Source organism: Hyla sarda, chromosome 1 (genome assembly GCF_029499605.1).
Source record: "Hyla sarda isolate aHylSar1 chromosome 1, aHylSar1.hap1, whole genome shotgun sequence".
Classification (NCBI taxonomy): domain Eukaryota; kingdom Metazoa; phylum Chordata; class Amphibia; order Anura; family Hylidae; genus Hyla; species Hyla sarda.
Genome location: NC_079189.1, coordinates 462,164,201 through 462,188,842, shown reverse-complemented (window position 1 = coordinate 462,188,842; position 24,642 = coordinate 462,164,201). Strand labels below are relative to the sequence as shown.

General features: G+C 42.0%; 1 protein-coding gene across 2 annotated transcripts in view; it reads right to left on the bottom strand.

Annotated features, from left to right (window-relative positions):
• Positions 1 to 6,504: 6,504 nt before the first annotated feature.
• The window catches only part of LRRC43 (leucine rich repeat containing 43), a 45,702-nt gene continuing 27,564 nt past the window's right edge, over positions 6,505 to 24,642 (bottom strand). The window contains exons 9-12 of one of the 2 annotated variants that reach the window (XM_056534978.1): positions 15,564 to 15,671; positions 11,278 to 11,475; positions 8,817 to 8,901; positions 6,505 to 7,440 (exon numbers count right to left, since the gene is read on the bottom strand). In XM_056534978.1, the coding sequence (XP_056390953.1) occupies positions 7,337 to 7,440; positions 8,817 to 8,901; positions 11,278 to 11,475; positions 15,564 to 15,671 (495 nt within the window). In that variant the 3' untranslated portion in view covers positions 6,505 to 7,336. The remainder of the gene's footprint in view (positions 7,441 to 8,816; positions 8,902 to 11,277; positions 11,476 to 15,563; positions 15,672 to 24,642) is intronic. The other variant, XM_056534985.1, reaches the window with a different exon arrangement.

The window sequence follows — 24,642 nt, the reverse complement described above, 5'->3', positions numbered from 1 at the left end:
TTTTGCGTCACCAATTCTACTTTGCAGTGACATCAGTCATTTTACCCAAAAATTCACGACGAAACGGAAAAAAAATCATTGTGCGACAAAATCGAAGAAAAAACGCAATTTTGTTAATTTTGGGGGCTTCCGTTTCTACGCAGTGCATATTTTGGTAAAAATGACACCCTATCATTATTCTGTAGGTCCATACGGTTAAAATGATACCCTACTTATATAGGTTTGATTTTGTCGTACTTCTGGAAAAAATCATAACTACATGCAGGAAAATGCATACGTTTAAAAATTTCCTCTTCTGACCCCTATAACTTTTTTATTTTTCCACGTACAGGGCGGTATGAGGGCTCATTTTTTGCGCCGTGATCTGACGTTTTTATCGCTACAATTTTTGTACTGTAGGGACCTATAACACTGCACACACTGATCTCTCATCCTGATCACAGGCGTGTATTAACACGCCTGTGATCAGTGTTATCGGCGCTTGACTGCTCCTGCCTGCATCTCAGGCACGGAGCAGTCATTTGTCGATAGGACACCGAGGAGGCAGGTAAGGGCCCTCCCGGTGTCCTGCAAGCTGTTCGGGACGCCGCGATTTCCCGAACAGCCCGACTGACTAGCCGGGATACTTTCGCTTTAGAAGCGGCGGTCAGCTATGACCGCCGCTTCTAAAGGGTTAATACCGCACATCGCCGCGATCGGCAATGTGTGGTATTAGCCGCGGGTCCCGGCCGTTGATGAGCGCCGGGACCGACGCGATGTGATGCGGGGTCGCAGCGCGACCCCGCTTCATATCGCGGGAGCCGGCGCAGGACGTAAATATACGTCCTGCGTCGTTAAAGGGTTAAAGGAGTACTCCAGGATGTAAAAAATTTCATTCAGACGCCGGCAGTAAAATAATAAATATATATACGCACCAGGGGAGCGGCCTCCACCGCGATCCTTTTCCTGGTTGCCGGTGGTCGGTGAGTCACACTGCTGCTCAGCCTATCTCTGGCCGAGGCAGGACTTTGCTGCGGCCGGTGATTGTCAGTATGCCTAACCAACCACCGGCATCCAGGAAAAGGATGGCGGCGGAGGCCGCTCCCCTGGAGGCACCAGGGGAGCGACAGCAGGTATGTATATTTATTATTATACTGCCGGCAGTCTGAATGAAAATTTTTGCATCCCGGAGTACTCCTTTAAGATATTTACTGTAAGGCTGGGTTCACACCACGTTTTGTTAAATACGGCTCCCGTATACGGTTGGGAGGAGGGGGGCGGGGCTTAATCGCGGCGCCCGCACTCAGCCGTATTCGGGAACCGTATTTAATGTATGTCTATGAGCCGACCGGAGTGAACCGCAGCCTACGTATACGGGAGCCGTATTTAACAAAACGTGGTGTGAACCCAGCCTAAGCCAGTGTTTTCCAACCATGGCACCTCCAGCTGTTGCAAAACTACAACTCCCAGCATTCCCAGACAGCCTTTGGCTGTCCAGGCATGCTTAGAGTTGTAGTTTTACAACAGCTGGAGGCACCATGGTTGGAAAACACTGGCTTCTAAGATCAGAGGATGTCACTATGCGCAACTTCTATGAAGTGAGCGCAGTAGTTCCTGCGCTAACTTCATATCCATGCCATAAATGAACGGCACTTCATGCCCCTTTTCTAACCCCCGACCTCCTCCATGCTCCTTTTTTCCACCTCCCTGTCCTCCCCCATGATCCTTTTCCCAACACCCTCCTCTCCTCCATGCTCCTTTTTCAGGGGGGTATTGGAAAAGGAGGTCAGAGGGGGCTTATTCATCATGCTCCTCCCCCCCCCCCCCCCCACTGTCCTCCACGATGTTCCTCTTCCAAACCCCCTCCCCCATCTGTCCTCCATGTTCTTTTCCCCCCTCCCCTCTGTCATACTCCATGCCAGTGTTTCCCAACCAGGGTGCCTCCAGCTGTGGCCAAACTACAACTCCCAGCATGCCCAGACAGCCTTTGGCTGTCCTGGCACGCTGGGAGTTGTAGTTTGGCCACAGCTGAAGGCACCCTGGTTGGGAAACACTGCTCCATGCTCTTCTAGCCAGCAAACCCTACCCCGCCCCTCTCACCTCTGACCCTCTGTCATTGTTTTCCAGCCTCGTCCTCCTCCTCGTCTTGCAGGGAGGATGCAGCATCTCTAGGCAGCGGCGGGATGTCCTGTTCCTCCTGCGCAGCTGGGGCAGGGACCGTGACGTCAGGTACATGCTTCCGACGTTTGCTGCTCTTAAAGCAGCAGTGTCCCTTTCCCCAGCCGACGTTACTTGGGGCCGGGGGACCGGACTAAATGAGACCCCCCTTCAGCACCACCAGAGAAGGGGGTCTCCCGGGGAGCAGAACTTCCAGGGAGGTTTTCTTTTTTGTAAATATGGCAAGGGGGGCCCGCAGGGGCCATGGCGACCGTTGCGACTTCTATAGCTACGCCACTGCAGACAACCGTTCTTACTTAGTGTAAACTTAGACTAAACAGTATAAGAGTGCACTATATTGTAACAGTGGCACAGGCTGTTTAAAGTTACACCAGATTTTCAAACTAGTTGTTACTAAGATTACTTTTAAGCCAAAAATGTGAGCCAAAATTGAAGCCATGCCCTTTCATGGAAGCCACACCCACTTTCATGAAAGCCATACCTCCTTGTTTAGCATGGTGCACAAACAGTTTTATTTATTTCCACCACAGTGTCCATAAATAGCAAGTTATACAAAATAAAAGCCAACAACACTGGATAAGAAAAAGAAATATGTTTAGATGGTGCACGTCTTACTGGGCCTGGTGCAAAAGTCTGTTCATTTTGTTAGCCTGCAAAAAAGAATCCAAGACAGCACATACAAAATAAATGTCCCCTGTAAATAAAAAGGTCATTTCATTTGGATGGGCTGACTTCGATTCTCTTTTTGTGGACTAACCATAAATGGCTATTGACGTCACTGGAGCTTTCCGAGGTATGTCTGAAACAGATACCTGTAATGGATGTAATACACACAGGAGTGGGATCCTAATTTTTAACAACAGGTTTCCTACTACATCTGCTGCGATAAATGCTGTGGTGTGGCGCGTTGCAGAAAATTATTTGGACTATAATAATCAAATATACTGATAGCCTAGTAAGGGGAAAGCGCTAAAGAAGTTTTTACTATGTGAAACTACACCTCCCCATATGATCTAAGCAGTGGTAAGGGTATTCTGGGAGTTGTTGTTTCATCCTTCATAAATGTAGAACTTACAAGTAACCACAGCACTGATGGGACACAATCAGGCAGAATACATAATGATATTAGTGACTAACAGGTGACATGTTCTCTATAGTCTTTAATTTTCCTTCTTAGTCCAGGCCGCAGTGACTTCTTCCAGCTACATATTCTCTCTGCAGAGTTTGATGCCTGGACTCTATGCCCCTGAATATAACCCTACCACACACTGTGCCCTCTAAATATAACCCTGTCACACACTGTGCCCCAGAATAAACCCTGCCAAATACCATGCTCCTGAATATAAACTTGCCAAACACTGTGACCTCTTAATATAACCCTGCCACACACTGTACCTTCAGAATATAACCCTGCCACACACACTGTACCCACTGAAAAAAAAAACGTCCCACACTGTGCCCCCTGCATATAATGCTACCATACAATATAATACTGGCACATACTGTAACCTTGCCACCCCCAAAATTCTTTACAATATACACTATACCCCTAAAAATTCTAAACACACTGTGCCCCCTAAAATCTATTATAATACTGTATACTCATACTCATGTATATATATCATTTGTGTGTATATACACTGCTCAAAAAATAAAGGGAACACTGATCTGAATGAATGAACTAATCGTATGAAATACTTTCGTCTTTACATAGTTGAATGTGCTGACAACAAAATCACACAAAAATTATCAATGGAAATCAAATTTATCAACCCATGGAGGTCTGGGATATGGAGTCACACTCAAAATCAAAGTGGAAAACCACACTACAGGCTGATCCAACTTTGATGTAATGTCCTTAAAACAAGTCAAAATGAGGCTTAGTAGTGTGTGTGGCCTCACCGTGCCCGTAAGACCTCCCTACAACACCTGGGCATGCTCCTGATGAGGTGGCAGATGGTCTCCTAAGGGATGTCCTCCCAGACCTGGACTAAAGCATCCGCCAACTCCTGGACAGTCTGTGGTGCAATGTGGCATTGGTGGGTGGAGCGAGACATGATGTCCCAGATGTGCTCAATCGGATTCAGGTCTCTGGAAGTGCTCCTCCTGCTCCTCCTTGCACAAAGGCAAAGGTAGCGGTCCTGCTGCAGGGTTTTTCCCCTCCTACGGCCTCCTCCACGTCTCCTGATGTACTGGCTTGTCTCCTGGTAGCACCTCCATGCTCTGGACACTACGCTGACAGACACAGCAAACCTTCTTGCCACAGCTCGCATTGATGTGCCATCCTGGATGAGCTGCACTGCCTGAGCCACTTGTGTGTGTTGTAGAATCTGTCTCATGCTACCACTAGAGTGAAAGCACCGGCAGCATTCAAATGTATAATTATGCCCTGTACATAAAATACTTACCTATCCATGCATACTCAGTCCTGCTTCTCCATCCAGGCCCAGCACCCAGATATGGATGTAGACAGTGTGTTCTCCCTATCCTGCTACACCCCCCCCCCCCCCTCCCAGTCTATCAATCACAGTCAATGGCTCTAACATTAGAAAATGGATTGTCTAAGCCATAAAGTCTATTAGATGGGCCAGCATAGGCTTTGTTTGCCTTCTTTGTTATTATGGTATTACTTGTGGTCTTTGCCCAGAGCAAAGTTCAAATAAATGTCTCACTTACTCATTGTGCAATGCTCACATCCACAAAAATAACATAGTTTGCCGAGACAATGTTGATCTTTGTTTTACGGAAAAGTCATAAAATGTATAAATCTGTTTCAGCCTTTGATCCTAGTTCTACCAATTGAAGGTCTTTGTTGAGTCCTTTGTTGTTAAGCAATGATCCAGGTAGGGTAGCTGTTTATTACATCTATCTATTTAGACTCTAATATAGTAATATTCTGATCTATTCAGTCCTTTTAAAGCAACTGGTGTACCTGTTCTTTATACAGCCTTCACCCTTTGGTTCCATGTCAGGAACTGTCCAGAGCAGGATAGATTTGCTATGGGGATTTGCTTCTGCTCTGGACAGTTCCTGAGATAGACAGAGGAGTCAGCAAAAAGCATTGTGGTCAGACTGGAAAGGGACAACTCAACGTCCTCTGTGGTATACAGCAGCTGATAAGTACTGGAAGGATTAAGATTTTTAATATAAGTAATTTACATATCTATTTAACTTCCTGGCACCAGTTGATTTAAAAAAAAAATTTCCACTGGAGTACCCCTTAAAGTTTTAGCATTTTTTGACTAGATATTTTGTACCAAAGTCTCAATTTCTACTACATTAGAGTTCAGTGTTTCTTGTCAATAAAGGAGTCACTTACCTGATCCAGACCTGCTTCAGTGAGCGCTCAGCCACATTCAAAATTGCTCTACAGTGTATGTGGGGGTCACATAAAGAACCATTCATTCAGCATGCACATCTTTTATTTTGGTTGTGTTACTTGTCTGAACACAAATGCCCCATCAAATGCAAAAAATAAATCTTTATAACTAGCAACACACTGTTATGTAGTAAAGTGGTCTACATAACCTGCCATTTGTTACTTGTTAACTGTATCATGTAAATTAGAGTGAATTTCTTATGGCTGGGTTTCCTCACCATCCCTGGGAGATGTTCCTTCTGATAGGGATGGTGAGGATATTAAGTTTAAAAGTGTTCCCGCCAGCCCCTAAGTAGTCGCCTGGGTGTGAAGCTATATTCAACTAGTCCTGTCTTCTCCACGTGTTATCACACCCCTTCATCGTGATTACCAGCCTGGCCACGGCCTGCATGATTGCTATGCTTCATCTGCTTAGGGACATACTGCAGAGCAGTGACAAAAGCTGTCAATCACCATGAGGGGTTGTGATTACAGCCGGAGAACACGGGACTAGGCAAGTATAACCTATGGGGGACAAATTCAAACTTAAAGGGGTACTCCAGTGGAAAACTTTTTTTTTAATTAACTGGTGCCAGAAAGTTAAACAAATTTATACATTCTTCCATTAAAAAAATCTTAATCCTTCCAGTACTTATTAGCTGCTGGATACTAGAGAGGAAATTAATTTATTTTTGGAACACAGTGGTCTCTGCTGACATCTCTGTCCATTTTAGCAACTGTCCAGAGCAGCATATGTTTGCCAAGGGGATTTTCTCCTACTCTGGTCAGTTCCTAAAATGGAAACAGATGTCAGCAAAGAGCACTGTGCTCGTGATGTCAGCAGAGAGCTCTGTGTTCCAAAAAGAAAATAATTTCCTCTGTAGTATTCAGCAGCTAATAGGTACTGGAAGCATTAATATTTTTTTAATAGAAGTAATTTACAAATCTGTTTAACTTTCTGGCACCAGTTGATTTAAAAAACAAAACAAAAAAAAAAACAATGTTTTCCACTGGAGTACTCCTTTAATATCCTTAACATCCCTGCAGGCAGGAACTTCATCTGGGGATGGGGAGGAAGAAGATTTTACCATACATAAAGTGTTGCCACGCATTATATTTATAAGTCTTTTCATTCTAGTTTTTCTCTGTGACCGTTTCACTGCTGGTTCTGGCTAAAAAAATACTGACCAAAATTCGGTGTGTAAGCTCAGCCCAAATGTCTTAATTCTACAATTGTGATTTTTTAGAAATGTCAAATGATGTGATTTGTGCAGTTCCCCGCTACTGAAAAAAATTGACACTTACAAATCTACAAATACAATATGGCATCAATTGCTGTATTCTGAATGTAAACATTAGAACAATTGTTGGCATTTGTGCACATTATGTGATTCAAACATATTTAAAGTGTTTTTTGAGGGTATAAGGATAAATTCACACATGGCAGATTAGTTGCAGAGATTTCTGTTACAGATAATACAGTAGTTTGGAGTAGCGGAAACACAAATAAGTAAATATAACCTGAGTGGCCAATCAACACCCTCAGCGGTCATGTGCCATACATGATCGTATTACTGTTGTGGCCTATGATTGGCTGCAGAACTTAGGTGGGTGTAGAACACCTCATTGCTGCCGAAAAAATACACAAGGGCCAGCAGACACCAGAGGAGAAAGGGTGCAGGACTTGACAGGTTGGCAATGGTTTGTTATCTTGTGACATACTTTCCGATACTTTATTTAGTTTAATCCCACAACTCCTTTGCTGCAGTAAATTACCATCTGTTGTCAGGAGCCACTTTGCCGGGATACGGCAAACAACTGTTAGCACACAAGCTGGACTTCAACCTCTACAGTCAGTGCTACTATAGGGGGAGCGGGGTCCTCTTCGGTTGGTTTCATTTCAGTATCTTTTTGTTTTTCTTTTCCTGTTCAGCACAAATAAGATGATGAAGCGGCATAACAATAAGGAGTAATGGTGTCAAAATACAGAACAATTACAGCTCCAGTGTTCAAAAAAATATAGAAATATGTAGGTAACAACAAGATAACATTAAAGGGGTATTCCAGGAATTTTTTTTTATTTGACTGTAGTGTAGTTCATAATATAGTGTCTGTACCTGTGTGTGAAGGTGGTCTTGCAATTCTCATGTGATTTTCGACCCAATATTTATTTTTAACAGCATACAAAATTACTCATGTCTCTGGATTTTCCAGGTTGAAATGTGCCGAGACATGACATCACTAGTCAGTTGTGCAAAGGGAGCCAGTCCTGCTTCAGTGGGTGGAGCGACAAAGAGATAATTTAGCAACAGCTGCAGGCACCCTGATTAGAAAACACTGATCCTTAGAGCTTATTGGTGCTGCAATGGGTGGGGTGGCTGATGTGTGAGAGGGAGGAATGTAACTCCACACTTACAAGCATAGAACTATGGGATGTGTAGTTTAAGAGACCAAATTCCAACAGGAAATACCCTGACAGGTATGTACTAAAATCCCCTTATGGTGGATAACCCCTTTGAATATCTTTATTTACTACTATGAAGCCATTTCAGACATTTCTGTGATGAATCTGCAGAATGTGAATACACTTTTAGACACCAATGTATAATCTGTTACTAGAGATCCCTCTGCACTGGAGAGTAGCCCTAATAAACAATAGAAGATGGTTCACTAAAGTGAGGGGCAGATAGTAAAGAACATAATCACATCACAATTTGAATATGTTTTTTAAACATATTAAGAACCACTAAGATCCCCCAACCCAATCTTGACAATGTGGGTCCAAAGCTTCCTTCAGAATGGAGCAGCAGTTCCTTGTGCCCCCTGCCACTACATTTATTGTCTATGGCAGCTGCTGAAGATGGTAGAGAAGCTGAGTTAGCTATTTAGTAGCAACTAGTTCATCTAGTTTACATATGTGTTGAAAGTTTTGTTGCAGTTTCCATAAAAAATGCAGGAAAAAATATAGTATGGCAAGGTACACTCTTTCATACAGTATAATGATTGCCACCATTACATTTTTCTCTGTATATTATAAAAAGCTTTATCATTTTCCAAGTTTAATAATAAAAGTTACATTTCAATAATTATTGAATTGGAGCAAGTGGTGTATCTATCTGGTGGAGTGGAATACAATAGAACCTGTTGGAGCATATGAATATGAGCAGAGGCTTTTTACTATGTGGTGCAGCATTTAATACATGCTGTATTTTGAATATTTTAAGAAGTTTTACAATATGAATCAATATGATTTCCTGTTAGTTCGTCAGCTTAATAAAAATCTAATAGGTTTCAAGGGTACCTGATGTTGATCGAGCTGTCTTAGGAGCTTGTTCTCTACCACTTTTCAGCTTACGCTCCTTGGTTTTGTTGCTTTTTTCAGGGCTCTGCAAATTAAAGCATAGTTGCTTTCACAATTCTTATGATTACATACACAAGAACATTTGCTAATATTAAGACAAATATATGACAGCCTCATTGACTTGTTTCTCATATGACAGCCTCGTTGACTTGAAAACCTGTGAAGGATGTCAAAAAGTGTAATAAAGCAACTTAATAATATAATGTTATTAGCTATACTGCACAAAACGTCTATGATCAGCTGAGCTTTCTGGCTTTTAGTTGTGACATCCTGTCACACTCTGAAACCACAACCACCTCCATCCTCCCCCAGAGGACCAGATCCTTTATGTGAAAGGAGGAGCTCATATTACTGCTCATTAGATTTTTTTTTTTTTTTTTTTAAAGCAGCAGGAAGCATTTTTCAGATAAGAAGGCAGCGGACCTGTTCTGATGGAAACTGCTTTGACTGATATGGAGAGATTTGTGCATTATGGCTAATAACATTATATTAATAAGTAGCTTTTTTATACTTTTTGACACCATACACAGGTATGCTAGAAAACCCCTTTAACCCCTTAAGGACTCAGCCCATTTTGGCCTTAAGGACTCAGACAATTTAATTTTTACGTTTTCATTTTTTCCTCCTCGCCTTCTAAAAATCATAACTCTTTTATATTTTCATCCACAGACTAGTATGAGGGCTTGTTTTTTGCGCGAACAGTTGTCCTTTGTAATGACATCACTCATTATATCATAAAATGTATGGCGCAACCAAAAAACACTATTTTTGTGGGGAAATTAAAACGAAAAACGCAATTTTGCTAATTTTGGAAGGTTTTGTTTTCACGCCGTACAATTTCTGGTAAAAATGACATGTGTTCTTTATTCTGAGGGTCAATACGATTAAAATGATACCCATTATTATATACTTTTCTATTATTGTTGCGCTTAAAAAAAATCACAAACTTTTTAACCAAATTAGTACGTTTATAATCCCTTTATTTTGATGACCTATAACTTTTTTATTTTTCCGTATAAGCGGCAGTATGGGGGCTCATTTTTTGCGCCATGATCTGTACTTTTTTTTGATACCACATTTGTATATAAAAAACTTTTAATACATTTTTTATAATTTTTTTTTTTAATAAAATGTATTAAAAAAGTAGGAATTTGGACTTTTTTAATTTTTTTTCGTTCACGCCGTTCACCGTACGGGATCATTAACATTTTATTTTAATAGTTCGGACATTTACGCACGCGGCGATACCAAATATGTCTATAAAAAATGTTTTTTACGCTTTTTGGGGGTAAAATAGGAAAAAACGGACGTTTTACTTTTTTATTGGGGGAGGGGATTTTTCACTTTTTTTTTACTTTTACTTTTACATTTTTTTACATTTTTTTTTACACTTGAATAGTCCCCATAGGGGACTATTCATAGCAATACCATGATTGCTAATACTGATCTGTTCTATGTATAGGACATAGAACAGATCAGTATTATCGGTCATCTTCTGCTCTGGTCTGCTCGATCACAGACCAGAGCAGGAGACGCCGGGAGCCGCACGGAGGAAGGTGAGGGGACCTCCGTGCGGCGTTATGAATGATCGGATCCCCGCAGCAGCGCTGCGGGCGATCCGATCGTTCATTTTAATCGCGAACTCCCGCAGATGCCGGGATCTGTATTGATCCCGGCACCTGAGGGGTTAATGGCGGACGCCCGCGAGATCGCGGGCGTCGGCCATTGCCGGCGGGTCCCTGGCTGCGATCAGCAGCCGGGATCAGCCGCGCATGACACGGGCATCGCTCCGATGCCCGCGGTTATGCTTAGGACGTAAATGTACGTCCTGGTGCGTTAAGTACCACCTCACCAGGACGTACATTTACGTCCTGCGTCCTTAAGGGGTTAAAGAGGTATTCCAAGATATTGTTTTTTTTTAAATTAAATGTAATGTGTTCAGCTAGGGGGAAACATAAAAAGAACAACTACTTACCTTCCTTGCACCCACCACTACCGCTGATCTCTTAAAGTCAGTCACCATTGCACAAGCATATGGCTTCGGTAGTGTCCTGCCTCTCTGGCTAAACACCAGTCCATGGGCCAACCCCAAACACAGCAAGCACAGGCTAAGCAGATTACATTAATGTAAAAACAACTCAAATTACCCCTTTAAATATTTAAGGATACCTACTACAGTGCTGAGAATCCTAACTTGTATATTGTGATAACAGTGACTCAAGCTAAAGAAAAAGTTTTATAGCTGCTGTGCTATTTTGTCTATTTTGAATTTCCAAGGAACATAGCAAATTGATCCAACTGTGCACTAAATTATGAACATCCTTGAAAATGTTTGGTTTTAAATGGTTAATGCTAATTAAAGTGTTACAATTCCATTATAACTGTAATCCTACTGTATCACCTTGTCATTTGCTTGCTGTTGCTCTATGTTGCTGTAAAATGGCTCCAAGTTACAAACAGAAGATATTTGCATATCTCCAGAGACAAGACTCTTTAAAGTCATTACAGCAGATCCAAGAGTCTTCACGATTGGGGGATCATGATGAAGTTCAACTTGATTATCCTTTTTCTTCTTACTCTTCCCATCAGTTTTACTTCCCTGGAACAATATAAAAGAAGTTCTGAAGTAATCTCCAAAACATCTTTGTTTTTTTTAAGTGTACCTCCAACGTTGTGGGAACCTACAGAAAAATCACTATAGTGCAGCACTGGGCACAATAATAATTTTTCTAAATGACTTGCATTTTTTTTTTTTTTATTCAAATAGTTTTTACAAATAATTTTTACAATAGTTTTTAGTTTGACAAATAACAGAAAATGCAACGTCACAATAGGTGAGCTGCATACGAAAACAGCATGGAGAACATCAACAGCAATGTAGATAAACATGAAATAGGCATCAATAAGAGAGGAGAGGAATTCTCCTAAGCCTTATAGGCAATGAGCCACGGGTTTAAGATGGGGGGGGGGGGGGGGGGAGGAGCGATCAGGAACAAACAGTAGGGTAGGAAAAAAAAAAAAAACATTCAGAAAAGAGGGGAGAAAGATCCAGTGTTATAAGGAAAAACATTAAACCCCAGAATCTATTTATATGAGGTCTATCAACGTAGTAGGGGAGGACATCTGCCAGATCAATATTTAAGCAGAAATCACTGAAGGACAGTGAGGGCTGGAAAGCCAACTATGCCATAGTTTGTGAAATTGTATAGTCTGGGAGTGGGCTAGAGCATATGACTTTTCATAACTGCAAGTTAAGTTAACCATGTTAATCAATTCTAACAAGCTAGGAACATCTGAAGAGCGCCACCTTCTGGTAATCAGGAGTTTGGTCGACATTAAGATGTGAGCTATGGGGGGAGCAAACAGTGTTAGGCAGTTTATCCAAGTTCAAGAGCAACAGAGCCAAGCTAGGGGGAAGTGTGAAGTCATTTCCTATAAGTCTGCTCAGTATCAGGCGAACACCATTCCAGAGAGGGAAGAGCTTGAGGCAGTCCCACAGTACGTGCAGTAGGGTACCATGGTGGCCACAATTCCTCCAACATAAGGCGGAACAGTCAGGGTTCATAAGGTGGAGTCTCGAGGGGGTGAAATACCACCGATAGATAGTTTTAAGAACCGCCTCCCTGTGGTTGGTAGAGCGCAACAAAGTGCGGGACTGTCTCAAGGCTTGCTGCCATTGTAATTCAGTAAACGTGTCCCCGAGGTCTGCTTGCCATTTTGCCATATACGGCAGTTTAGCGAACTCCAAACGATCTCCCAACAGGTCATAAAATTGTGTAATGCCCCTCTTACAGCTCGTCGAGCTTTGGAAGAATGCCAGAGTACGAGGAGGGATAAGAATACTATTAACAAACTCAGTGGTCAATACACTTCTAATTTGGAGCCCTTTATAAAAGTCAGAGTGTGGAAGGTCAAATTTTTCTCAGAAGTACGGAAAATGTGCGGAACCTCTGTCATCTACTAGGTCAGCTAGGGTCCGTATCCCCTTACGAGTCCAGGAGTGAGGGTTAAAGTCAGGGATGTAGTGTGTAAGAAAATCTAAAGGGACGTCACCCAGAGGGACCGTTCGTTTGTGGAAGAGTTGTTCGAGGAATTGAGTCCATACGTTATCCGAGATATTAACGGAGGATAGATGTGAGGGTTGAGGCCTTTCTGTGCTATCACAAGTAAGCGAGATTTCAGGGAGAGTGGAAGGGATGAGGATTCCTACACACTGATCCACCTCTTGTCTCCACTGTTGGGCCACCAATGGCGGAGTTGATCCAGAATACATGCCCGGTAGTAGTCCTCAATATGAGGCATGCCAATGCCTCCTGCGTTAGGGTGAGTAGTCATAATTTTCCTGGCCACTCTAGGTCTCCTGTCAGCCCACTCAAATTTATACACAATCTTATTCAGGGAGGCAAAAAAGGGTCTGGGTATGAAGATGGGAAGGGTCCTGAAAAGGTAAAGGAGCTTTGGTAAGAGAAGCATTTTGAAAGCCGGCAGACGACCCAGCCAAGTCGGCAGGCATTTGGAAAAGTCCGTCAGAGAAGCAGAGATGGTAAGCAGAGGAGAAAAGTTAGCATGGAAGGTGCGAGAGGAGGTGACGTTAACGGAATACCCAAATAAGTCACGGAGCTCGTTTGTCAGTCCAGGGGGTGTTGGTCTTTTAAGGAGGTCAACAGGTTCAGAGGTATATTTAGCAGGAGAATCTGCGATTTAGAAGCATTCAGTTTGTAATAAGAAATATCGCTAAAGGTCTGCAAGAGTGAGAACAGAGTAGGCAGAGAGGAGGGTAGGTCAGTCAAGGTGAAAATGATGTTGTCTGCAAACAAAGCCAGTTTATGGTCCGTCCGTCCAACCGTAACGCTGTTAATACACTCATGTGCTCTAATGGCACAGGCTAAGGGTTCAATAGTGAGTACAAATAGAATGGTCGGAAAAGGACAGCCCTGCTGCGTGCCATTTGACAGGGTGAACCGGTCCGAGAGGGTGCCCTAGGTAACGACCATGGCTGCCGGATTTGAATAAAGAGCTTGAATTGAATGACTTGCATCTTGAATTCAGCCCCAGAATACCTTCCCTGTGTATCTATTCATTGCATATAACTCTGCACTAGGAGATGAAGTATCTAGCCCTCAATTTTCAAATTTTAGTTGACTGCTTGCTATCTGTCCAAACTGGTCAGGCAAATGCAGGGTGGTCAATGTATCCTTGTCATTAAAAAAAACTTTTTTCATGTCAAAGAAACATGTTAAAAGTTTGGATCAGTTGGGGTCTGGGTGTTCAGAATGAGCTGGAAAAAGCATGGCTAGACCCTTCTCTCCTTGTTTTGTTATTTGCTGCACAAGACGGACTCTAAAGTAAGATCATGGAGGCTGCCTTAGACAGTGAGACTGGGAGAGAAGCTCATAAAGAGGGTGTGATGGGGGTATGGTGGGAGTTGTGTTTAAAACAATGCCCATTCTAAAGTACTGCTCCATCCCTGACTGCAATCCTCTTCCTGAGCAGAAGCATGAAGCTTGAGCCCAGAGTGATGTCGGGGTCCAGTGTCACATACTGCTGTCCAGCCAAACACTGGCACAGCTATGTCCTACCTCTGCCAGTGATTGGCTGAGTATAAGTATGACACACTGGGCCCAAACGTCACTCAGGACCCAAGCATCACGCTGCAACTCGGAAAAATGATTGCAGCTAGGGATTGGAGCAGGACACTAGAGGCACCATGGGAGCACTGAAGTTGAGTAGAGGTTTATTTTTTTTATATACTGTAGAATGGGCATTGTTCTAAACTCCTCCTAACCACCTTTAACTGCTCACTTCTCCCTTCTTGTTCTGGCAATTGTTTGGGGTCTAAACACCCAGACACAGACTTTTCTAGACTTTTGACATGTCTCTTTGACATCTGAAAACTCTTTTTTTCAAATGAGAGATACCTTGCTAAATGAAATTTAGTCCTTGTAACTACTACATCCATGTTTATTTTGTAATATGTTTGAATGTTCAGAAGCATTCATGTAAAAAAGAAAGAGAAGGAGCAAGATGTGGTCTCTTTGGCATGAGGAAATATGGAAACAGATAAGTGAGCATTCTTAGCTACTTTCTGCCTGTTTGTCTCATATGTCTGGCCACTTCTCTCTTACAAACTGCAGACTGTAGATATTCTGCCTAAAAATAGACCTTTTTTAGCAGATCCTACAAGATTGCTTGCAACTTAGTGTTTTTGCTTTGGACTGCAGCTGAAACTTAAAGTTAAAGGGGTACTCTACTGCCCTTGCGTTCGGAACATTTTGTTTTGAATGCTCGGAGCGGGTGGTGTGGCGTTTTGGGTTTTGTGATGTCACGGCCACGCCCCTTGTGACATCACACCATGCCCCCTCCCATAGACTTGCATTGAGGGGGTGTGGTGTGATGTTACGAGGGGCATGGCTGTGACGTCACGACCCCAGCTGCCTGCACCCAGCGTTCTAAACGAATGCTGGGTGCTGCACAGAGATCGTGGGGGTTCCAGGAGAGGGACCCCTGTGATCAGACATCTTATCCCCTATCTTTTAGATAGGGGATAAGATGTCTAGGGGTGGAGTACACCTTTAAATCAACTAGCAGTGCTATATAAAGTGGCAGTGTAGCCCAAGCCTAATGTGCCATGAAGTGGTTTCTTTTCTTCTTGGTACTTGGTTAAGTCAAGTTTTGAGCCAAACTTACTCGAGCGCTATTTCTGGCCTTGTCTTTTTCCTTCTCCGTCCCACCAACTTGTTTGTCAGGTTTTGATACAACAGAATTCTCTTCTGGATCTTTGGGCCATGAGAGGATCTAATAGAAACAAGGATTGTGTTGGATGAGTAGCAACATTTCAGAAGTAAAAGAAACTAGAAACATTGTTATTGAATACTTAAAGGGGTATTCCAGGAAAAAACTTTATATATATATAAACTGGCTTCAGAAAGTTAAACAGATTTGTAAATTACTTCTATTAAAAAATCTTACTCCTTGCAATAATTATCATCTGCTGAAGTTGAGTTGTCCTTTTCTTTCTGGCAACAGTGCTCTCTGCTGACATCTCTGCTTGTCTCGGGAACTGCACAGAGTAGAAGAGGTTTGCTATGGGGATTTGCTTCTACTCTGGACAGTTCCCGAGACAGAAGTAATCAGAGAGCACTTAGACAGAAAAGAACAACTCAACTTCAGCAGCTCATATGTACTGAAAGGATTAAGATTTTTTAATAGAAGTCATTTACAAATCTGTTTAACTCTCTGGAGACAGTTGATATATACAGTGGTCCCTCAACATATGATATTAATTGGTTCCAGGAGAACCATCATATGTTGAAGCCATCATATGTCGAGTACATAGGTCTATGTAAAAATGGTAATTGGTTCTGGGGCCTTGGAACCATTGTATGTTGAATACATCTCTCTATGGGAAACTGCTAATTGGTTCTGGGATGACCATTGTATGTGGAGTGTATGGGGAGTGTTAAACAAAGCAGGGTGCCTCCAGCTGTTGCACAACTACAACTCCCAGCATGCATGTACAGCCATTGACTGTCTGGGCATGCTGGGAGTTATAGTTTTGCAACAGCTGGAGGCACACTGATAGGGAAACACTTTATGTATGGGGTGTATAGTGTGTATATGTATTGTATGTGATGTGTGACATCGCATACAGTACTGTACAGTTCTTTAAATACCTTCAGGGGGGACAGAATGTCCTCCATTATGATCCTGCCGACTACAGCTCTATAGGAAAGGAAGGGGAGGGCAGCCAGCAGCTCATTGGATGCCTGCAGCAAGATGCTGCATGCTATTGGCTATAGCTGCACTGGGGGGCGGGGCTTACACGGAGCTCACAGTGGAAGCCTGCGTGAGTTAGCAGGACAGCATGTGAGTAACAGGAAGCAGAACGGGACACACGGGGCACATTAAACAACTATCTGTCAGTTGCTGAAGTTGTCAGCGCTGTCAGATAGCTGTTTGTATGATGGACCCGACACACAGCAGCATCATATGTCGATGCTGCCTTCAACATACGATGGGCTCTGAGAGGCCATCATATGTTGAAATGATCATATGTCGGGGCCATCATAAGTCGGGGGGTCACTGTATATAAAAAAAGTTTTTTTCCTGGATAACCCCTTTAAGTATCATGTGCCCTGATGCAACTTTGTATAAAGAATGGTCATTTATCATTTTTACAATTAAAAGGTGATCATCATCCCTTAGATCAGAGGACCCCAACCAGTGGCATGGAAGCCACATGTGGCTCACAACCTCCTGCTCTGTGGCTTACCATAGGATTTCTGAGCAATTACCATATGAACTAGCAACTAACATTATCACAGTAGCCATTGAACAGTGCCATTTTGGATCATATAATATCTGTCAAATGTTCCCTAAAATATGTATCCACAAATGTTTCCTTATTTTTAATTTCCCATTTCTCCACATTTAATATGCTTCTCTTTCATTTTTCAGTTCAATGTGGTTCCAACTATCAATCAAAGCTGAACATGGCTCAAAATGTTTAAAAGGATGGGGACCAGTGCCTTAACCCCTTAGGGGCTCAGCCTATTTTCACCTTAAAGGGGTACTCCACCCCTAGACATCTTATCCCCTATCCAAAGGATTGGGGATAAGATGTCAGATCGCCGGGGTCCCACTGCTGGGGACCCCGGGGATCGCTGCTGCAGCACCCCGCTATCATTACTGCGCAGAGCGAGATCGCTCTGCACGTAATGACGGGCAATACAGGGGCCGGAGCATCGTTACGTCATGGCTCCGCCCCTCGTGACATCACCGCCTGCCCCCATCAATACAAGTCTATGGGAGGGGGCGTGGCAGTCATCACGCCCCCTGCCCTAGACTTGCATTAAGGGGATGGGCCGTGATGTCATGGGGCGGAGCATTGGCGTCACGCTGCTCCGGACCCGGTATCGCCCATCATTACGCACAGAGCGAACTCGCTCTGTGCAGTAATGATGGCGGGGTGCCGCAGTGGCGATCCCTGGGGTCCCCAGCAGCGGGACCGCGGCGATCTAACATCTTATCCCCTATCCTTTGGATAGGGGATAAGATGCCAGGGGCGGAGTACCCCTTTAAGGACTAAGCTAATTTTCGTTTTTGCATTTTCGCTTTTTCCTTCTTCCTTTCTAAAAATCATAACACTTTCAATTTTGCACCTACTGACCCATATAAGGGCTTGTTTTTTGCATCACCAATTGTACTTTGCAATGACATCACTTATTTTAGAATATAACCTGCGGCAAAACAAAATTAAAAAATGTTGAAACTTTTGGGGGCTCTCGTTTCTACGCAGTGCAAAATTTGGTAAAAATGACACCTTATCTTTATTCTTTAGGTCCATACAGTTACAAGGATACCAAATTTATGTAGGTTTTATTATATTTTAATACTTTAATAAATTATAAACTACATGCACCAAAATTAGTATGTTTAAAATTGGCATCTTATGACCCCTATAACTTTTTTTTTTCCGTGTACGGGGTGGAATGAGGGCTCATTTTTTGGGCCGTCATCTTTAGTTTTTATCTGTACCATTTTTGTTTTGATGGGACTTTTTGATCGCTTTTTATTAATATTTTTATGGTATATGAAGTGACCAAAAATGCTAAATTTTAGACTTTGGTATTTTTTTTACGTGGACGCCATCGACAATGGGGTTTAGCTAACCTAATATTTAAATACTTCAGACATTTACGCACGTGGCGGTACCACATATGATAATTTTTTTACATTATTTTATTTAAAAAATGGGAAAAGGGGGGCGATTTAAACTTTTAATAGGGAAGTGGTTAATGAACTTTAATAATAAAAAAATAAATTTACACTTTTTATTTTATTTTATTTTTTTAGCTTCCATAGGGGGCTAAAACATGCAATCTTCTGATTGCATACACTGATCAGTGTTTTGCCATTGCAAAGCACTGATCAGTATAACCGGCGATCTGCTGCTCTAGCCTGCTGCGCAGGCATGGAGCAGTAGATCGCCGATCGGATAACGGAGAGGCAGGCAAGGACCCTCCTGTCGTCCGGTAAACTGATTGGGACATCGGGATTTTGTCGCGATAGTCCCGATCAGCTCCTTTGAGCTGCAAGGATTCTTTTACTTTCGTTTTAGACGCTGCGATCAACTTTGATCACGGCGTCTAAAGGGTTATTGCCGGGCATCGGCCCGATCGGCCATGCCCAACATTAGCAGTGGGTCCTGGCTGCCCATAGCAACTGGGACCCACCGTGTTTAACCCTTTCTCTGCTGGTGAAAACGGTTTAAACCCGATTAGAGGGACCAGGGCGTACAAGTACGCCCTGAGTCCTTAAGGATCGGGAATGCAGGGCGTATGCATACGCCCTGCGTCCCCAAGAGGTTAAAATGGTTCTCCGCTGTAAATTTTTTTTTTTAAATCAACTGATGCCAGAAACAGATTTGTAAATTACTTCAATTAAAAGTCTTAATCCTTCAGGAATTAACCCCTTAACGACGCAGGACGTATATTTACGTCCTGCGCCAGCTCCCGCGATATGAAGCGGGATCGCGGCGCGATCCCGATTCATATCGCGGGAGCCGGCGCAGGACGTAAATATACGTCCTGCGTCGTTAAGAGGTTAATATCAACGGCCGGGACCCGCGGCTAATACCACACATCGCCGATCGCGGCGATGTGCGGTATTAACCCTTTAGAAGCTGCGGTCAAAGCTGACCGCCGCTTCAAAAGTGAAAGTGACCCGGCTGCTCAGTCGGGCTGTTCGGGACCGCCGCGGTGTCCCGAACAGCTTGCAGGACACCGCGAGGACCCTTACCTGCCTCCTCAGTGTCCGATCAGCGAATGACTGCTCCGTGCCTGAGATCCAGGCAGGAGCAGTCAAGCGCAGATAACACTGATCACAGGCGTGTTAATACACGCCTGTGATCTGTGTAGGAGATCAGTGTGTGCAGTGTTATAGGTCCCTATGGGAGCTATAACACTGCAAAAAAAAAAGTAAAAAAAAAGTGTTAATAAAGGTCATTTAACCCCTTCCCTAATAAAAGTTTGAATCACCCCCTTTTCCCATAAAAAAAATAAAACAGTGTAAAAAAAATAAAAAATAAACATATAATGTGGTATCGCCGCATGCGTAAATGTCCAAACTATAAAAATATATCATTAATTAAACCGCACGGTCAATGGCGTACGCGCAAAAAAATTCCAAAGTCCAAAAGAGCGCATTTTTGGTCACTTTTTATACCATTAAAAAAATTTATAAAAAGTGATCAAAAAGTCAGATCAAAACAAAAATCATACCAATAAAAACTTCAGATCACGGCGCAAAAAATAAGTCCTCATACCGCCTTGTACGTGGAAAAATAAAAAAGTTATAGGGGTCAGAAGATGACATTTTTAAACGTATACATTTTCCTGCATGAAGTTATGATTTTTTCCAGAAGTGCGACAAAATCAAACCTATATAAGTAGGGTATCATTTTAACCGTATGTACCTACAGAATAATGATAAGGTGTAATTTTTACCGAAATATGCACTGCGTAGAAACGGAAGCCCCCAAAAGTTACAAAATGGCGTTTTTTCTTCGATTTTGTCGCACAATGATTTTTTTTTTCCGTTTCGCCGTGCCTTTTTGGGTAAAATGACTAATGTCACTGCAAAGTAGAATTGGTGATGCAAAAAATAAGCCATAATATGGATTTTTAGGTGGAAAATTGAAAGGGTTATGATTTTTAAAAGGTAAGGAGGAAAAAACGAAAGTGCAAAAACTGAAGAACCCTGAGTCCTTAAGGGGTTAAAAGCTGCTGTATGCTCCAGAGGAAGTTCTTTTCTTTTTTAATTTCCTTTCTGTCTGACCACAAGTGCTCTCTGCTGACACCTCTGTCCATGTCAGGAACTGTCCAGAGCAAGAGAGGTTTGCTATGGGGATTTGCTCCTACTCTGGACAGTTCCTGACATGGACAGAGGTGTCTGTTTAACTTTCTGGCATCAGTTGATTTAAAAATCAATGTTTTCCAGCAGAGTACCCCTTTAAACAAAAGGGCAATGTTACATGGTAAAAAGGAGCCTGAGACACTGATTGAAGAGTAATGTAAACACTATAGACTTTTTCTGTATACACGGATAAAACAATTCACAAATAATTCAGCATTACATGTAGTTCCAGAAATGAATGTACTTGATACAGTAGACTGTTTTTCCCCTCTAAGTTAATTTTCTAATGGCATTTACCCTTAGCTGGTATAAATAGTTAATGGTAAATGTGTAAACCTAGATCTTGTTTCAGCTATTCCATGCCTCAGCACTGGTTTCACTATATACTTGTTTGCTGTTTGTCCTATTGTAAAAACACTGTACTTACATAATATTGATTTGAAAGCTATCCCCGGTAAGATATGATTTACAATGAAACTCTGATTTGAAATATTTGTGCTCAAGAAACTAGGACTGGCAGAACCCAACAAGCTAAAGGTAAAAACACAGATTCACATATTGCCTAAACAACAGTTGTTGTTTTTTTTTTTTTTTTTTTATATTTTTACATAAATATATAAACAGGAAGATAAAATAGTGATTTTTGTACCAATGACCAGAAGACATCCTATGTATAAGAGTTTAGGAATATAATTTGTAAAAGGAAATGGGACTAAATTCATACTAAATTTATGTTACTGTTGAGGGGAAACTGACAGCAGCATCACTCGCACTAATCTGAATATAAGGGTAAGGCTATGTTCACACTACGGAATCCTCGCGGAATTCCACGAGCGGAACTCCGCGGTGTGAACTTAACATTAGTGTGAATGGGTCTCCGCGAGACCCGTTCACACTGAGGAATTTCCGCGGAGGACAATTCCGCCGCTAAAATTGTTCCGCGCAAAGAAAGAACATGTTCATTCTTTGCGCGGATTCCGCGAGCACTGCATAGCCGTTAATGGAGACGAAGCACGTACGGCCGAATTCAGCGAGCGAAGATTCCGTAGTGTGAACGGGGCCTTAAAGAGGTACTCTAGAGTAAAATAATAATAATAATAATAAAAATTCTAATCATCTGGTTCCAGAAAATTATACAGATTTGGAAATTACTTCTATATAAAAATATTTAGCCTTTCAGTACTTATCAGAGGATGTATGCTACAGAGGAAGTTGATCTCTGCTGACACCTCTGGCCATGTCAGGAATTGTCTGAAGCAAAAGAGGTTTGCTATGGGGATCATGCTCTGAGCAGTTCCTGACTTGGACAGAGGTGGCAGCAGAGAGCCCTGTGGTCAGACTGGAAAGAACTACACAACTTCCTCTGGAGCATATGGCAGCTTTGAAGTACTAGAAGGCTTAATATTTTTAAATATACATATTTTGCAAATCTGTATAATTTTGAAAACAAATTCCTCTGAACTACCCCTTTAATAGTGCAGCAGATGCTGATTCAAATGAATTGTACCATATAAAAATCTGTTGCGCCATTCCATAGAAAACTGTAATAATCCATACAGTCATGGCCGTAAATGTTGGCACCCCTGAAATTTTTAAAGAAAATGCATTATTTCTCACAGAAAAGGATTGCAGTAACATATGTTTTGCTATACACACGTTTATTCCCTTTGTGTGTATTGGAACCAAACCAAAAGGGAGGAAAAAAAAGCTAATTGGACATGTTGTCACACCAAACTTCAAAAATGGTGTGGACAAAATTATTGGCTCCCTTAACTTAATATTTGGTTGCACCCCCTTTGGAAAAAATAACTGAAATCAGTCGCTTCCTATAACCATCAATAAGCTTCTTACACCTCTCAGCCGGAATGTTGGACCACTCTTCCTTTGCAAACTGTTCCAGGTGTCTCTTATTAGAAGGGCGCCTTTTCCTAACAGCAATTTTAAGATCTCTCCAATGGGATTTAGATCTGGACTCATTGCTGGCCACTTCAGAACTCTCAAGCGCATTCTTGCCATCCATTTCTGGGTGCTTTTTGATGTATGTTTGTGGTCATTGTCCTGCTGGAAGTCCCAAGATCTTGGACGCAAACCCAGCTTTCTGACACTGGGGTGTACAGTGTGACCCAAAATCTGTTGGTAATCCTCAGATTTCATGATGCCTTGCACACATTCAAGGCACCCAGTGCCAGAGGCAGCAAGACAACCCCAAAACATCATTGAACCTCCGCCATATTTCACTGTAGGTGCTGTGTTCTTTTCTTTGTAAGCCTCATTCCGTTTTCGGTAAACAATAGAATGATGTGCTTTACCAAAAAGCTCTATCTTGGTCTCATCTGTCCACAAGATGTTTTCCCAGAAGGATTTTGGCTTCCTCAAGTTCATTTTGGCAAAATGTAGTCTTGCTTTTTTATGTCTCTTTGTCAGCAGTGGGGTCCTCCTGGGTCTCCTGCCATAGCGTTTCATTTCATTTAAATGTTGACAGATAGTTCATGCTGACACTGATGCTCCCTGAGCCTGCAGGACAGCTTGAATATATTTGGAACTTGCAGTATACAAGGTTCCTGGGCTATATACGCAAAGGCAGTGCTAGCATACCCATGAAAAAGATAAACTCCCTGTTCCAGTAGAGTATATACGACCAACCGGTCTCCCGAAAAGTCAGCTAATTCGCGCAAAAAGATTTTCTAGTACAACGGAAGAATATGAAAAAAGGAAAAATTTTAATTGAAAATAAGTTCTTGGAAAGAGTTTATGACAAAAAACACTTAAAAGAAGCAGAAAAGGAAGTCAGTAGTATGAACAGACAAGATTTACTAATAAAGAAAAACAAAGATAAAACCAAAAATGAATGAATAATGTATACAGGCACATATAATAAACATAGCCCAATGATAAAAAGAACTATCCAAAAATATTGGGCAATATTAAAGTCTGATCCAAAATATGTGAACCTTTTTAAGGATCCACCTATGTTTGTACACACAAAAGGGAAATCAATAGGGGACACCTTAATTAGAGGTGACATTGCAGTAAAAAAGAAGGACCCACAAAGTTTTTTAGCTACTCCTAAAAAGGGTACATTTGCATGCTTGTCATGTATGCAGTGTAGCAGTATTATTAAAGGGGAGAACATCCATCATCCCAAAAAAGGACATAGCATCCCGGTGAAAAGCTATTTCAGTTGTACTAGTGAAAACGTTATATATTTATTAAAATGCCCGTGCGGTATGGGCTATGTAGGGCAAACTAGTAGAATGATAAAACTACGTATTGCTGAACATAAAAATGCTATAAGGAAAACATTGGAAAGTAAGATCTATCCCATAAAAAAATTTGGGGGAGAAACCTCAGCAGTCAGACATTTTTTAGAAAACAACCATAGAACCAGTGACTTAAGATGGCAAGTAATAGAACAAATAACGCAAGGTGTGAATAAGGAGAGTAACAAAAAACTGCTTCTCCGCAGGGAAGTATTCTGGATAACAGAACTTGAAACTATCCAACCTTCAGGATTTAATGAATTATGTCGTTTTAGACCATTCTTATAATAATTATAATATATAGAAAGTTTAAAACATAATGTATTTGTAAAAATTTTAATAATATATTTATAGAATGTATCTTAACTAATTGAAAATAGGTGTGCATATACGTACATAAGGAGGTATTCCAACAGGTTCAGGTACGCATGAGTAAGGGGGCGTGCCCCTCGAAACGTCGCGTCATATCCTGTTGCCTCTGAGCTGTGAACACCTCGCTTTGATGTAAATGTTGAAAACTGCACTTTATTGAAGAAAAAGAAAAAATAAAGAAGACAGGTTGGTCATATATTCTCTACTGGAACAGGGAG